The sequence below is a fragment of the Labeo rohita genome, chromosome 5 (assembly GCF_022985175.1).
Source record: "Labeo rohita strain BAU-BD-2019 chromosome 5, IGBB_LRoh.1.0, whole genome shotgun sequence".
Taxonomy (NCBI): domain Eukaryota; kingdom Metazoa; phylum Chordata; class Actinopteri; order Cypriniformes; family Cyprinidae; genus Labeo; species Labeo rohita.
This window is the reverse complement of record NC_066873.1, coordinates 2,203,779-2,221,942: the sequence shown is the minus strand read 5'-3', so window position 1 is coordinate 2,221,942 and position 18,164 is coordinate 2,203,779. Positions and strand designations below refer to the sequence as shown.

The following is an 18,164-nucleotide window of genomic DNA, read 5'->3' as shown; positions in this document are numbered from 1 at the left end:
CATAGAGGCAGACATGTTGAAATATATGACCTGCCAAATAAGGCCCACTTTGTCTCATGAAAACCCCTGTTATTAGAACTTTATAATGAAATTTCGTCATGCACATAAAATCCATTATTAAAGACAAGTGAAAAGTCAGTAATAAGAACAAATACACAAATTACAAGCACAGATAAACACAATATAATGAAGTTTGATATATATATATATATATATATATATATATATATATATATACTGACACACATTTACACATGATATATATACACTGACAGGCATTTTAACATACCTTTGTGTGTATGCATTCAAGCGCAAGAAGATGTGAAAGAGAAATCAATTTAATGTCAGTTTGATTCTAAATGTGCCTCTCTTTCTGTGTGGTGTGTATGTACAACAGTGGCGATTTCTTTAAGACTGCAAGGGAAGCTCAGCTTCCCCTATAATGTCACAAAATTAATGGTCAAATTATGTACTATTGTATTAACATTTTATTGACTAAAAATGCGTTAGAAAACGTTCATCTCAAAGACGAGTTCGTTCAGAATCAGTTAGATATAGCAGGTCGGCTGACTTGATTTTCTTCTCATACATTCCCGTAGCGTCACAGTGCATTTCCCCGTTGAAGCCCAGCGTCCATTGACTTCAGTGCGGCTGCTTTGAACGTTTTTTTTCAGTGCTTTGAAACTAGACGGTCATTGGATAAACGCTGCGATTATGTCCCGCCCATGGACGCTCAGCGTCTCTGGGGGTGAATGAGGAGCAAATGAGGAGTGGGCTGGCCTGGACTCCGAGCTTCTGCGTGGCCTGGACTCCGAGCTTCTGCGTGATGATTGGAGGGTCTGTCGAAAGATTGCATCTCCTTTTGACTGACAGCGATTTTGTACTATAAGGAATCACTGAAGCTATTCGCGCTCAGTCCCATCGCGGATTTCTCAAGTTCAGTCGAAATAAAACTGCTGCAACCTATTTCTTTATATTTGCTTGGCGAAATTGCTTGATTTTCATCATACATTTCACACAATTATACACCACATTCCTTGTTTCACTTTTACAGAGTTTAATATTTTTTTTAGATCGTTCATTCATTCATTTATGTTAATATTTAATGTAGTAATCAATATATATAGATTACTACATTAAATATTAACATGGAGGATGACTATAAATTAATATATATATATATATATATATATATATATATATATAGTAATCTTGAAAAATTTTAACATACCATAATGAAACCTTATATTTCTATTAAAATACTTTAGAAATAAATAAATAAATAAATCTCCATAATAACCTTATTTAAATTGCAAAATATTTATACTATATAGTAGCATCTGACTAAAAGAAAAAATACATCATATTTTGCATAATAAAACTAAAGCTTTTTTTTTTACGATTGTTTGCATTGTGACTTACTTATGACAATAAGGCACATTCTTGTGAATAAATAAATAGACAATTTTACGATGTAGGCCGAAAATGAGCTTCCCCTATTTGACAGACCAGTAGCCGCCACTGATGTACAAGTACTGATTTCCACTCTCCTTCACCCCCTTTTTTCACCTGAATGATTTAAAATGGCTTGAATGTGTAAATTGGCCTGACAAAACACTTAGCAAATTGCATGTGTGCCAAACTGTGGGGCCGGTCCTTATGAATCACAGATCAGCTGTGATCTGTTGCACCCCTACACAGCGTGCAACGTTCTGGCGTCTCGCATGTTTGGCATCTGCTTTTTTTGAACAAAGTAATAAAACAGTGAACAGAGACTTGTTATGTTTGGCAGTTTTATCTAAACCACTATTGAGAGAGCTGCTGTGTTTTGTTTATGTTTGAAAGTGCTCCTTTGAAGTGTTGCCATGTCTACTTATTATAAACAATGCTTTTTAACATCTTCTAGTTTATGGAGTTAAGAAAGTAGGTGGGTGAAGGTCTGCGGCATGTAAATTATTTTATTAAAACAAAGTAAAAATGGAATCGTAATTCCTTCCTGGAATCGTAATGAAGAAAAAAGCCTCATTAAATGAATGAAAGTATTTAAAAAGAAAATATTTTGCCGCAATCCATCATTTCTTAAATTTAACAAAAGCTCTCACAGCTTGGTAACATTTTAAAAACTTTAGTCCCCAAAATTAAAATAATGTGATGCATTAAATTCATTACGGAGAAAACCAAAAAACTGGAAATTATGTCATAGAGAGCAGAGGAGCCCTGCAGACCTTCATGACTGTGTGTCAAGGACAGTGAGTCTTTTAAAATATCTGATTTGTCCTTGTTGTGTTTTTGGTGTATATATATATATATATATATATATATATATATATTCTTTCTTTTTCTTTTTTTAGTAATATTACATAACATATTACATACATTCTTTTTTCTTTTTTTTTATAATATTAAATAACATATTGCATGTTTTTTTTCTTATTTTTATAATATCACTTTTATTAAATAACATGGTAACACTTTAGAATAGGGAACACTTATTCACTATTAACTATGACTTTTCCCTCAATAAATTTCTAATTTGCTGGTTATTAATAGTTAATAAGGTAGTTGTTAAGTTTAGGTATTGGGTAGAATTAGGGATGTGGAATAAGGTCATGTATAAGAAAGTCATTAATATGTGCTTAATTAGTACTAATAGTAATATGCATGCTAATAAGCAACTAGTTAAGAAACCGTAAATAAAGTGTTGCCAATAACACATATTACATATTCTTTCTCTTTTCTTTTATAATAATATATTACATATATCTTTTTTCTATTATATGTTTTACTTTTTACTTGGTTACACCACATGACATTTTTACAGTCATTAAAATTAAGCTTTTCTTGGAAATGTTGTAAACCTTCCTTAAAATTCAAATACACCAACATGAATTAAATAAGATTAATTCAAATTAATTAGTTAGAACTTGGCATTTTGTTTTAGATTTAATCTTTTTATTTGTATTTTATATTTTTTATTTAAAAAAATTAAATGTATATGTCATTAGCCCAAATACATATTTGTTAACAATATTATTAATAATAAGTTCAACACCGGACACTTAATATTTTTCTGCACGCATGTAAGTGGACTAATAAAAGTGTGGCACAATCTGCAGTATGTAATCTCATTTCAGTGTATGAGTCAGAAGTGTGAAACTTTAGATGTACTGCTTGGCTGACGGAGACGCCGTGTCACCTGCTGCAGTTGCATAAGCCAGCGATATGTGTGTAATGCAGACTATGAGTGTAATGCGGGCTGTGTCACAGTGGCAGAGCGTGTGTTTGTGTTGTCTGTGCTAAAGGGTGTAGCTCTGTTTCTGTAACCTGATTGTAATGCAAATCTTTGATTGCTGGAAAAGCGTCCAGGACGATACCCAGAAAGCACAGCCTCTACGTGGGTCACATACTAATTTTACTTTAGCCTTTTTTCTACACTCTTTCTGTTTGGTGTAAACTTTTTTTCACCTAAAGTACAGTATCAACAAACAGCTTTTGTTCATGTGTGTTCAAACTTGTACTGGAGACACACACACAGAGTCCCTCAGGGTGCATTGCTGACTGGCCCATACTGTCCCTTCATACCAAGCTGCTGATGCCTGAAATACACTGGAATGTGTTTACAATGGCCAACATGCATGTGCAGTCACACTAACCCAGTAGAGAACAAGTGTGGGTAAATATACGCTGTAGGGATGCACATTATCTTAACAATATTGGCGTGTTTATAATTCTTGTAATTCTGCCTGATTTTTATAATGTCAGCATGAAAACTGTGTGTCTGGAGCTTGATGGAATGAGTTTCAATGGCTGAGCAGCTGTATGCAAGCCTCACATCACCAAATATCATGACAGGCATTAAATGGAGTGAGTAAAGCACTTCAACCACTGGACTCTGAGTGGAAACCTGTTTGGTTCACACGTCTGATTCACCTGCCTCACTGCATTGTGCCAACTGTAAAGTTTGGTGGAGGAGGGATGATGGTATGGGGCTGTTTTTCAGGGGTTGCAATAGGGCCCCTTTTACTTCCAGTAAAGGCGAATTTTAATGCTTCAGCATACAAAGACGTTTTGGACAATGCTATGTGTCTAACTTTGTGTGAACAGAAGGCCCTTTTCTATTCCAGCATGACTGAGCCCCAATGCACAATGCAAGGTGTGAAAAAAACATGGTTTGATGAGTTTGGCGTGGAAGAACTTGACTGGCCCGCACAGGACCGGTTGCATAATGCACCTTAAGTGTAATTTTCTTTTACACGTAAGGGCGTTGCAGAAAATATCCCTTAAGTGTTACTTAAGGGTTTCTTTATGTGAAACGTCATTGGCATTCAATCCAAAAGTCTTCTAACGAGACACTATTAAAACCAGTCTTAAGTAGCACGGGTTTATTTGTAGCAATAGTCAACAATACATAGATAAATTTTTCTTTTATGCCAAAAATCATTAGGATATTAAGTAAAGATCATGTTCCATGAAGATATTTTGTAAATTTCCTACTGTAAATATATCAAAACTTCATTTTTGATTAGTAATATGCAATATGCAAGAACTTCAATTGGACAACTTTAAAGGCACAATTTTTTTTCCTTTCCTTTTTTTACACCCTCAGATTCCAGATTTTCAATAGTTGTATCTTGGCCAAACGTTGTCCTGTCTTAACAAACCACACATCAGTGTGATGTATAAATGTCAATTTTTTTTTTGTGTGTCAAAATGTCAAAAATTTACTGGTTATGACTGGTTTTGTGGTCCAGGGTCACATATCATAGTTTAATAAACACTTTAATTTAATAAACATTGATCAAATTACATATGTAACATATATCTCATACAGTCAACAGTAGCTGAAACAATAGTGTCACATGCAAGAACAATGTTTTTTTTTTATATTTTCCTATTTATTACCTGGAGATGACTTGAAAAAACACACATAAAACATAAATTGTTGCAGTTTTGTGTTTGACAGTTCAGCTGTTTATTCAGCTTAGCTAGAGCGATAGCTGGATGCCTTTGTCCATGGATATGTATAGGTAGATCCCACATTCGACCGCTCCAGACACATCGTGCCATCTTGGAACAGTCAATGTGTCGTCACTTATGATAAAAATCAGTGAGTTTCAAGATGCCACAAAAATGCGCAGCCTCTGATTATAAAAAAAAACGCCAAAATTAAATTCCTGAAGAAATTAGATAAACTTTCTTAGGTAAGAATTTGTTGGTTTCTGTGTTTAATATCTATTGATTCAATATTACAGGTGTTTAAAGTATAGTAGGTATTTATATACTTTTATACACTGCCCTCCAAAAGTTTGGAAACACCCCTGGCAAAGTGTGGTTTTGGACGATATCAGCATAAATCCTTGTCATTTTTTTGGTGCAAATACATTAAAGTAAGTTGACATTATCATTGAAAAGCAGCAATAATAATTTTCATTTTGATTACATAATAATGGCAATATATACATGTCAAAGTCAGACATGCCCCTTTGCCAGCTGTGATACCTGGTTACTGGTTTAAACTTGGCCCATGTTTTTAAAAGATTTTTGGGTCAGCACACCTTAGTAGCTTCAATAATTGATTGCCAATTAAGTTTATAATACAATGAATTTAGGCCCAGATTGTGCAGAGCTGTAATAGCTGCTAATGCTGGATATTTTGATGAATCGAAAATTTACATTTTTTCTATGTATAAACTGTATATGTAATAAAATATGTTTTCGTAGTTTGTGTTGTCCCTTATCAGTGCAAAATTCTCACAAATTAAAAAGGATTCATGTCAATATTGTCCAAAACCCCACTTTTCTAGGCCGTTTCCAAACTTTTGGAGGGCAATGTATATTTCACTGTACTTTTAAATGTCATGTTAGCTAACGGCTTTGTCTTGTTGTATTGTGTTAAGGTGCGTCCCGAATCGAGTGCTTGTGCGCTATTCTATAACAGTTTGTAGTATAAATATGTGTACACATTGAAAATTCCAAAAATAAAAATTGCACTTTAAATATCCAGATGATGCATTTAAATGTTCGCACTTCACGCATTCAGCTGTTGCAGCTTTAATTATGTAGCAAAGGGGGAGGGGCTATCGGACTCTGATCATGAATGACAAAATGACCTTGTATAATACATACACACAGTTGAGTGCATAGTGTATAATGGAATAGTGCATCATTTAGGACGCAGTTTTAGTTTAGCAAAATCATCCGCTGAAGTCTGTTGCAGTAATTGATACATAGTTATTCATACATGCATATAACTTGCAGACAGCTTGCTTGAGTGTTCACGGACAGGCTTTGAAGATGAATGTATCGTCCAATGGCCAAATAGTTATTTGAAAGTATATACCTCCTGTAAATGATGTAAGGTTACAGTGAAATTTCAGTACCTTTACATTACTTTACATACAGTTCATTTAAAATAAGATGTAAACATTATGAAACTTTCTGTATTTGATTATTCTTTCTTATCAAGTTCTTAAAATTCAAGCCACAATCAATCACAATACAATTACAGATAATTAAGCATTTCATTTGTCAGTTTGTTGTTTTACACACATGCACACAGGCATTATTTCATATATGTGAGATGCATAAGAAATCTTTAAACATGTAACGCAACCCATAATCCATAACAACAAAATACAATACTCTATTTAACTTTTTCTAATAAAATGTGTGCACTGCAAATGCAAGCATTTTTGACGATCGTTTCTGTCCAGTCTGCTGGTTTAATAGTGTTTAACCACAGCTGTTTTATTTATTTATTTATTTTTTGTCTGGCAGTGGCAATAGGTCTGCGATTAAAATTCCAAATTGGAGCCTGTACTGTGTCGATTGTGGCACCCAGGATCACAACAGGATGATACTTTAAGCTCCTTATGTGCTGAATGTGTGCAGGTGTGAATTGGTCACCTCCAGTTTAAACTTTGTTCTGCTTCCAGTTAGCGTTGTGACGTCATCGCGGCGTTGGCACCAAAATGGTCTATGGATTACTTTTTATGTCTTTTAATGAATTGGCAGAAATAATGAGAGACTTTTAACAATATCTTTATTTTGTTTTTAAAGATAAATGAAAGTCTTATGGGTTTGGAATGACATGAGTCTGAGTAAATGATGACAGAATTTTCAGTTTTGAGTAAATTATCAATTTGAGATTCAGTCTCATCTGGTGCTTCTCTGTCATATTTGGTGTTCTTTTTTGTTTTTCTTATCCATGTTATGTTGTTTTCTGTGAGAACTTACCGCTATCTGCATTAACATGTACGTTTTTTGGAAAAGTTTTTCCAGAAGAGTGGAAACTAATATTAGAATTAGATGTCATTACAGTCCCTGTTGATGGTATTGTCCCAATGCTTTCCTATGGAGTACATAGCAGACACTTTTGTCCGAAACAACTTACAAATGAGAAGTTAAAGTGGTTTTCAGAGATCCAAGTACACAGTGGCAGGTTTATTAGACAACTAGGTTAGGAAGCAAGCTAGAAAAATGCAGAGGAAAAAAAATGTTCTTTTTCTTATGTGTAATAAATGCATTGGTTAAAGGGTGTGGAGTGGATTAGCGCTTTTGGAAGAGGAGTTTTTTTTTGCTGCGTCTTGAAAGATGTGAGATTCAGCGAGATATCGGGTGGAGGGTGGCAGCTCATTCCATCACAGAGGAATACGGAGGGTGAAGGATTTGGAAAGTCAAGTCACCTTTATTTCCATACACTTTATATAACACTGATTGTGTCAAAGCACAGTCACAGTGATTAACAGGAAAATATCAGAATCAGTTATATAAACTCAACTAAGATGATTCAGATTCTCCTGCTGTTATTATTTAGCTTAAGTCAGTGTGAGTTTTGGTTCAGTTTAGATCAATAACAAAAGTGCCTCATTCTGAATCATCAGGCCGATTTTGACTACAGTGAATAATCATATTTTGTGTGATCTCTGTTCTGATAAGGAAACAAACATCTTATGTGACCTGAGGGTGAGAACAATGTCAGCAAGTTTAACTAGCCAAATTAGCTACAAACTTTTTAGCTAATCTACAAACTTTTCTCTGTGTTTGCGTCCTGTGCATAAAAGCATGTGATGCACAATTCCTGTCCCACAACCAAATTCAGTGGTCGACTCAATCATGCAGAAACCTGTTAAGGAAAGATCAGAATTTATAGATTTGTTTTAGAAAAACTGATCTGCTCATACCCCTATTTGGCACAATTTAAACTTACTTTCTGGTGGAAAACCTTTTGTACAGCCATCTTGGACGGAAAAAGGTATTCTAATATTAAATGACATAAAAGGAGAAAAATCAATCCTAGATTTTCAAGAAGTAATTAAAAGGTTTAATATTTCTCAGAATACTTTATTTCTATATTTTAAATTACGTGCAGCATTAAAGGCACATAAGGTACCTTGGGGTAATGATCTTCAAACTCATCCAGTAGTAAAATGGATTAACAATGCGCCAAACGAAGGAACAGATTCTTATTTTTACTTCTGTTTTGCGACTCATAAAGCGCAGATTTTTCCAAAAGCCAGAGCATGGTTATCTGAATTGATTCCTAATAATAGTAAAATTGAATGGGAAAAAGTATGGGATAATACATTTCATGCATCCACAAACCCCAATCATCAGTTTATCCATTTTAAAATTATTCACAGGGCTTATTTAACCATGCGCACAAGACATGTTATGGGTTTATCACCACACCCTTATTGTAATTTTTGTGGGCCAGGTTACCTGGGCACGCTGATGCATATGCTTTGGGAATGTCCAGATGTGCAGGATTTCTGGGATATGGTGCTTGATGTTCTGTACAAGATCATTGGATTTTTTTTTTCCCAAAGACCCTGTTCTGTTATTGTTGAATGACAACTCTCAATTTTCTCTAAAGGAGAAGGACTGGAAATTTTGGTTAGCTGCCTCGACTACTGCAAAAAAACTTTTAGTTCAGCGATGGAAACCTCCTCATGACCTTTCTATTAAGCATTGGTTACATTCCTTACTTGAGATATTATACTTGGGACTGTCTTCAACACAGACCAATCATGCTAAACGTGCCATTTTATCTATGTGGAAGAACTGTATCTGTTCAGTTAGAGAGATTTTGGACATTTAAACCATCTTTAGTAATTTTGTAGTTATTTATTTATGTACCTGTATTTTGTTTTTTTTGTTTATTTTTTTTTCCCCCAAATTCCTGAAGTGCGGTGGGTGGGTATTTAATCCATTCTGTCATTCACATGACCAGTAAATCGACTGAAATAATCTGTATAATTGTGCTATATAAATGTTTTCATGTACAGTGAGTTCTGCTGTATTAATCAGTCTGTCTGTTGGCTATATCACAGAGGCAAGTCTCAGGTAATTCCTAATTTTGGCAGGTTGGCGGTGTGTTGACTGGGCTAATGTGATGGTACAATAACAGTAGCGTGTGTGAATGCTCTCTGTGGTCGAACTGGCAGAATAAGCATTGTTTTCCTCAGCTGTTTGCTTGTTTCGTGTCTTTTGTTGTAGCTGTTGTAATGGCACGCAGCCGTAATTATCATCTTTTATAGTATCAGTGGGTGTTCCATGTTTTTATTGTAAGTAAAGAGGTAATGATGTCCTGAGGTGGTTCCCGTCGTGTTCGTCTTTGAGATTCCTCTTTATCTGACAAGTGTACACGGCCCGTTGGCTGCTGGCCAGACTCTCATCCGCACGCACAAGACACCTTGTCAAGCGGTCGGGAGCAAGTGATGACACATGGAGTGCAAGGGAATAGGGAAATATTGTGAGAATGCAGAGCGTTTAGATAATGTGATTATAAAAATGGACGGTGCTTTAATAGCATAAATAATAGCAATTCATGTGCAATTTTAGGGCCATATGAAAACATGGACAGAATCGCGGAATAAATACGGAATTTACAGAATAACGCGGAATGTCACAGAATTTGTCAGAGTTTGAATGAATTAATCAAATGTGGGACATTACACTTAAATCAAACTGCAGTATGGAGTAGTATCTGCAAATATTACGCCTGCGTGTCTCTGTTTTAATGAATGGAGCAGACAAGCGGTTTTGTTTACTACACACACTGAAGCGTGTGTGACGCTCACGGTGATTTCAGTGTCTGCCGTCTCACTAAATGATGACATAAATACATGAACAGTATCTGCTGAGAGTCACTTCACGAGCATTTGACCGTTCCATTTTAGAAAAAACTAGCGTTATATCATATACACACAGTATGTAAATGTAAAGGTAGACACGGCATGTTTAAGGCTCTAAACGTCATTTTTGTTAAACCTTTATTAAATTGATGTGAAATTGCATAAGATTCATGGTTTTAATTAATTAGACATGCTCTTTGATTAGTAAAATTTAATTTAACCATTAAAACGGAATCCAGAAAAATTAAAACGGGCATTTTAGGAAAAAATAAAACGGTTTTCATAGGGCCCTACACTTTTAGTGTTTATTTCTGTTTATTATTTCTGCTGTAATTTATTTTTCAGTTTTATTAAAGGGTTACTCCACCCCAAAATGAACATTTTGTCATTAATCACTTACCCCTATGTCATTCCAAACTCGTAAATGTTTCGTTTGTCTATGAAATACACAAATTAAAATATTTTTGATGCATTCTGACATCTCTCTGACTCTCCAGTAGACAGCAATGTAACGTAGAAACGTAGCAAGAAAATCTGTAAAATAATCCATGTGACATCAGAGGTTCAACCGTAATTTTACGAAGCTACAAGAATACTTACGCAAAGGAAACAAAAATAACAACTTTATTCAGCAATTCATCGCCAACGGATACATTGTTTTCATTCAAACCAACGCGTAAATAAACTTAGAAAACGTATCCATGTCGTGCAGCAGACACAGAACTGCATACGCTATTTGTGACCCTGGACCACAAAACCAGTCATAAGGGTCCATTTTTCAAAACTGAGATTTGTACATCATCTGAAACCTGAATAAATAAGCTTTCCATTAATGTATGGTTTGTTGGGATTGGACAATATTTGGCTGAGATACAACTATGAGAATATGTGGAATCTGAGGGTGCAAACAAATCAAAATATTGAGAAAATAGCCTTTAAAGTTGTCCAAATGAAGTTCTTAATAATGCACATTACTAATTGAAAATTAAGTTTTGATATATTTCGAGTAGGAATTTTACAAAATATCTTCATGGAACATGATCTTTACTCAATTTCCTAATGATTTTTGGCATAAAAGAAAAATCAATAATTTTGACCCATACAGTGTATTTTTGGCTACTGCTACAAATATAACCCAGCGACTTAAGACTGGTTTTGTGGTCCAGGGTCACATTTGTGTTCAGGGGATACGAATTGGTGAGTAAAGCCATTATTTTTGTTTTCTTTGCATACAAAAAGTATTCTTGTAGCTTCGTAAAATTACGGTTGAACCCCTGATGTTCCATGTATTATTTTACCGATCTTCTTGCTACGTTTCTGGATGTTGATCGTTAATTACATTGCTGTCTATGGGAGAATCAGAGAGTTGTCAGAATGCATCAAAAATATCTTAATTTGTGTTCTGAAGACAAACAAAGCTTTTATGGGTTTGGAATGACATGTGACAAGTGATTAATGACGAAAAATTCATTTTGGGGTGAAGTAACATTTTAGTTATTTAACAAATGTATTTTATTTCAATTTTAATTTTCTAAGTTCCAGGTTTAGTAGCTCTAATATTTAATTTTTCTTAATTCTTAGTTTTAATTCAGCTTTATTTCAGTTAACTAAAATGATTTGTAATAGTTGTAGTGTAAGTTAACAATAATACTGTCATAGTGAACAGCATTTTATACTGTATAAATGTAAAGCTCTATGAATTTGTTACGCTTTGTGTGACTAATTATTCAGCTGCCGAAGAAAAAGACGTGGCAAGAATGAATAAACTGCCAAGCCTTCACTAGTAGTGACTCTCCTATTTTCCAGGCCAAAAAAAAGAAGAAATTTTAAACTTTTAGATTGACTTCATTTACATATTTAGTGTGAATACATGGCAGTGTCTAAATGGCCTTCAGTAGAGATAAATGCATTTTGTAGCCAGATATTACAGCATCTAACAGCATGAGCTGGTGTCATGCCAAACAGTAAAACTTTGACTCCTTGCTCATAATGCAGAAATGTTTACTGTATCACACAGCATTTCTGTATTCATTTGTTGTATAATCTTTAGTTTTGCATTCTGAGAAATGGATGAAACTGTTGAAGAATAGAGATTTTCTCAGCATTTCATCTGTGAATACCGTTTGTAAGATTTAGTGAATTTTAATCATTGTTTAACTTGTCTTTCAGGTGCTGAGCAGGTTGGCCAGTAGCAATCATGGCGTCTTCCTCTGTGAAGGTGGCGGTGCGCGTGCGGCCGTTCAACAGCCGAGAGATAAACCGAGGAGCCAAGTGTGTGATCCAGATGCAGGACAAGAGCACATGTGAGTGCACACACACACACACACACACACACAAAGAGTGACGTGTTTTTCTTTCATTTTATGTCTTCATTTTTCTGTCTACATTGTGCGTAGATCCACTGCCTTATCTTCGTCTTCAAAAAGAACATTCCTTTCACGTGAACGCATGAATTCCAGGCATTCTATTCACTGTAGTTCATGGAGGTGGTTGGATTTTTAAAATAAACATGCATCAGACTGTTAGTTATCAAATAAACATTTTGCTCTTTTTCCATAAGTGGACCTGCACGCAACTTGTTGCCACAATTCTGCCAGATAATTATCATATTTCCAATGAGTTTTGTACAGTCTGCATGCCCTTTCCACAGGGCTTGGCACTTCTCAAGGAGTAGCACGTGGTTTCCATAAAAATGTAAGCACATGAAATGTATTAAATAACGTGCTTTTTTAAAATTAGGGAATACAGGGAGACATTTACAAGCAATATGATTTAATTTATTAGAATACAAAAAGTAAATATTTCTGCTTCAGACTGTATTTAATAATTATGTAAATATTTATAGTCCTACTTTAAACTGTGTGCATGTACGCACACACTCACACCTTCACACACACAGAGTTTAAAGTAGGTTTGTAAATATTAAGTGTAGTATAAATATAATAAAATCTATATATTGAATAACACACATTCAGTGATGATTTCCTAGTCTCTCCTTCCTGTGATAGGACGGACAAGACAGATGCTACCAAGGTCTATGTTAGATTAAATATTTTACCAGATTACCAATAATAACCAGGATAAAAATAATAATGCTGGATTTAATCATAAACAAGCCTGAAATACACTGGGACTCTTATGTTGAAATGTGCATGTTTTACTATCTGCTCATTCAGAAAGATGAGGCAGATAAAACATGAACTCTGACAACAATTTACAACATTACAATATGAATATCATAAAGTAAACTGTTATAATTTAACAACAGTAAATCATAAGCAAACTGTTGGTGTAAATGCAGAGTATTCACTGATTGCAAACAACATAAAGACTTTAAACTTTAAAATGATCATTAAGGTGTCCTCTGATATTTAAGATATTTAATTTTACCTTAAATTTTAGGAGCATTTGTGCTCCTGAATACATTTCAGTTCGTACACTTCTGATTTCTGTTTTTCTTTCACACCGTCAAGCCTTGTTTTTTACTTGTTTACTAAATATTTTATTTTATGTATTATTTTGTAGGCAAATTTTTTGTACATATTATACGATCAAATATGAATTAGATGTTTTTAAAACAGTTAGATCTTTTAAAATAGAGTATAGTGTTTCCAGCACTTTTTGACAAATTTCACAATGTTTAAATCGATTCCACTGTCTAAATGCATGACAGTCTAGCATGATTTGATTAGTACAGTCAACTCCAGATATCGAAAGATCCCTGAGAATTGGAGCTCTCGTGATATGACCCTGTTAAATCTTGCTCCACACTTTTAGTGGTTACTCTCTGTGAACTTTTCCATGGTCATATCCAAAAATACTTGTCTCCACCCACCCGCTGAAAGAGGGGGAATTTCTTAGTGTTTGGAAACCACAGTCCTGAACCGCTGTAAAATCCTGCCGTTTGCAGTACTGGCTGCCAGACCTCACATTCCCGTCTTCCTCGACGCAGTGTTTCCAGCTCACACTCTCTAGCGCCGCCACTGCATGTGCCTCACCCTTCGCTCTTTCTCTCTCTCACTTTCTCGTGCTCTCTATCTAAAGAATCTGCCGGGCTGGCAGTCTGTTTGCTTTGACCCCCCTCCAGCACAAACACTGAGCCGTGTGAGCTCAAGGCAGCAGTGCTCATTGTTACCCAGCAGTGCTTTATTCTGCTGGGGCCTCTCCACCCTTTGGCTTCCTTTTAATGACCCCACTCACTGGAGTTTCACTTTTACACCCATCTACAATTAATGACCCCAGTCTGAATTTTAAAAAGGGCAAAACCGATCCAGGTCTGTGCATTGTTTTAATTTTGAACATAAAAAAAACTAAATCACAGCCAATCAGAACAAGCAGTGCCCTCAGTATAGTGGCGAGAGGAAATGATTATTCACTGATGCATCACTATTTAGACTGAGTTTTCAAGAAGTGCAATTGTGTTCATTTCTAACTGCAGCAGTACTGTATGTGTGCTAAAGACAGCCGGTTTCTGCTTGCTGCCATCTAGAAATTCAAGTTAAGGAAGAGCATATTACTACTGCAGCTGACTCTTTTTACAGCCTGTGAAGCATTTCCGCAATAATTACCATTGCAAATCTAGTTTCTAATGCATTTAACGCACGCTGTCCTGGACCAGACCTGTACTGTATGTCGTCTTACATTGCATGCAGTTACTGATGATGCACGATGATGACTGACTGCATGATGTGACCTATGAGAATGCAGTTCTCAAAATATTTCTGCCTAAAGCTACACAGTGATTTTTAAGAAAAAAAAAAAAATTGTTAACTACTGCGAGTGTATTTCTTACATGCAATGCCGGAGAAAGTGACTATAAATTAGACTTCTTTTTCTCTTCGTACTGCAATAATTACCTGTTCTTTCTTTTCCTCTTTAGATTTGAGGTCCTAATTTGCCCTTCCTCAAATCAAGGCCTTCAAAAGTTCTTAAATTGGAGCAGAACATCTTAATAAAGTCATGGCATTAAATGTCGCATGCACTACAATCAATCAATCAATCAATCAATCAATCAATAACTAACTAAATAAATAAATCCTTCTTTCTGAGACCATTGTCAGATATTTGTTCACTTCATTTTGATAAATTTCTCATAAAACAAGAATTATCCTGAGTCATTTTGCTTCTCAGTTAAATGTATCTTCTGAATCTTTAGACATTTGCACTGGAAAATGAGACAACAATTTTAAAGAAGACCATTTTCATTGTACACAGGGGTCCGGTAGGGTTACCATGTCAGAGGTCATTCTGAAGCTACTGAAAGAAATGTCTATGTAAGAGAAAATGCTGTGGCTCTGCAGTGTTTGCTGAGCTGGGACGTTTCCAAACTCATTATGATGACTAGACAGGCCTGTGTGTTGACATGACTTGGGAAATACTATTTAAGCAAGTACTGCTTACTAGTAAATGTAAATATAATATGAATAGTTCTGGTCTTTGATGCTGATTGGTCAGTACAACATTCCAGATGTGCTAAATTATGTAATATATTAAGCTATAACATCTCTGTGCAGTATGCATAGTAGGGATGTGCAGAACTTCACGTTATGAATTGTCTAGTCTGTAGGTTGAACCATTAGCTGACTAGTCTGTTCAGGAAGACCTGTATAATTAGGCTGTATCATTAGATGCACATTTCTTTTGAATGTATGGATGCTAGACACAGCTTTACTGAAGTAGGGCCCTATGAAATCCGTTTCATTTTTCTCCAAATTCCATTTTTTCCTGTTTAAATTTTTCTCAGCTCCTTTTTAATGGTTAGATTTAGTTTTATTAATCAAAGAGCATGTCTAATTAATTAAAATTATGATACTCATACAATTTCACATCAATTTAATAAAGGTTTAACAAAAATAACATGTTTAGGGCCCTATGAATTTTTTTTTTTTTTTTCAACATATGTTTTATTGTTATAAAATTCTGTGTTTTAGCATGTCTAATTATTTGAATGCATACTTAATTTATTTAATTAATTCTTAAAATAGCCTTATGAAAGGTTTTTTACAATCAGAAATTCTGTGTTGTGTGTTTAAAATGTTCTGGTTATCAAATGAAGGCATAAAACATTCATTTAATGTATCTTTTAATTATTGAAAATTAAGCAATTTTTTTTTTTTTGGGAAACAAAGGGGAATTTACTATTAAAATTAAAACATGGAAAAAATGTTGTGTGATTATACCCTAAAAAATAATGTTAGTTTCATTTTAGTAGTAGTAGTAATAGAAGTAATATATATCTATGCCTTTAAGTTAAACCGGACGGGTTGCCGTGTCTGCCTTTACATTTCTGTGTGTATATGATATAACGCTAGTTTTCCTAAAATGGAAGGGTCAAATGCTCATGAAGTGACTCTCAGCAGATATTGTTTATGTATTTATGTCCTCATTTAGTGTAGTAAACCAAACCGCTCGTTCATTAAAACAGAGATTCACATTTAAATTGTGTTTATGCGGCATAATATTTACAGATACTAGTCCGTATTGCGGTTTGATTTAAGTATAATGACATACTTTTGTTTAATTCATTCAGACTTTGACAAATTCTGTGGCTTTCTGCGTTATTCAGTAAATTCTGTTTTTATGACTGGATTCTGCGTTTTCCGCATCGCAGAAATCATAGGGCCCTACTGAAGGTCGTATTATGTCGATAATGCATAACTACAGAGCCTGTTTTAGGGCTGGGCAATATGATGATATAAAGTGATGAGACAAATGATCCTCTGGATTTAGTTCTAGCTATATTGTATTTATAGTGCTGTCTAGCACATATAAGCCTGAGCATTCAAATGTAATTAAGAGATATCAGTAATAAGGCACTGAAGACTGTGCTTTATTGTGAATATAGTCAGGGGTTGCAGGAACTCCACTGTTGTCTTGTTTCATGATCTTATTTGTCTCTTTATTTATATTACATTTACTTTACATTTCATAGTGTGAAGTATCATTTTAATGAGCAAATTTGGGAACGAAAATATGCTATACTAAAATAGTGTGTGATATTATCATAAGACAGCAATTTTGTCTGACTTACCATTTATTTGTTTTTACGTAAGTGCAGTTTAATTAAATGACTGTTAACAGGGTGTGAAATTAGTGTGCTAAATTTAGTCTCTGTTTTACAGGTATTGCTAATCCCAAACAACCCAAGGAAGCACCCAAGAACTTCACTTTTGACTATTCCTACTGGTCACACAGCTCAGTAAGTTTCTGTCACTGAATACATCACATCACAAAAGAATAAAAATCAATTTGCAATGTAGATGGGTGGGGGAGAGGGTGGAATTGAATGCAAGACTATAGCTGATGCAATATTTTTAATTGCATGAACTTCTCAATAATAATAAAAAAAAATTGTATAGCACTTTCAAAGCAGCTTTACAGAAAGATATAGACCAATTCAGAGTAGACGTCACAGTTACGTCACTTGCAGCTCGTGCACATTGTGGTTGCAGAAAAAACACTGGTAATTAGTGGAGGTAAACAGGTGAAATCCATGGGATAAGAGAAAAGAAAAATATTTTTTCTGTCTTTTGATGTCAAAATCAGAATAATTTTTTATAGAATACAAAGACACCATGTAAAGCTAAACGCAGATGTTTAAACATACATACTATGGATGGAAACTGCTATGATTACTTTACTTTTAAAGCATAAATTTGATTTAAACAATAGGTCTACATAATATTCACATATGCTGTTCATAGGGGATATATTGTATCAGCCCTACAGTTACAGCATGAAATATTATTTAAACCTATTACTGTTACCATTTTTACATAACATTTATTTATTTTATCTCACAATTCTGACTTTTTTTTTTTTTTTTTTTTTAACTTGATTTAACTTAAATAGTGAGCTTGTCAGTTCTGAGTGGAAAAAAAAGCCAGAAGTGTGGGATATAAACTCCTATTCTGAGCCGAGAATGACGAGTTGTTTTTCTTTATTAGAATTGTGAGATATCATCTCAGAATTGCGGGAATAAAATCAGAATTTTGAAATATAAAATCAAATTTACCTTATTTTATTCTT

The 18,164-nt window shown here is 34.6% G+C and overlaps 1 protein-coding gene across 1 annotated transcript in view; it reads left to right on the top strand.

Moving 5' to 3' along the window:
- Positions 1 to 18,164, top strand: part of kif1c (kinesin family member 1C) — a 54,362-nt gene that overhangs the window by 5,466 nt on the left and 30,732 nt on the right. Inside the window, exons 3-4 of the mRNA XM_051110310.1 lie at positions 12,306 to 12,439; positions 17,258 to 17,334. Coding sequence (XP_050966267.1) covers positions 12,334 to 12,439; positions 17,258 to 17,334 — 183 coding nt within the window. The 5' untranslated portion in view covers positions 12,306 to 12,333. The remainder of the gene's footprint in view (positions 1 to 12,305; positions 12,440 to 17,257; positions 17,335 to 18,164) is intronic.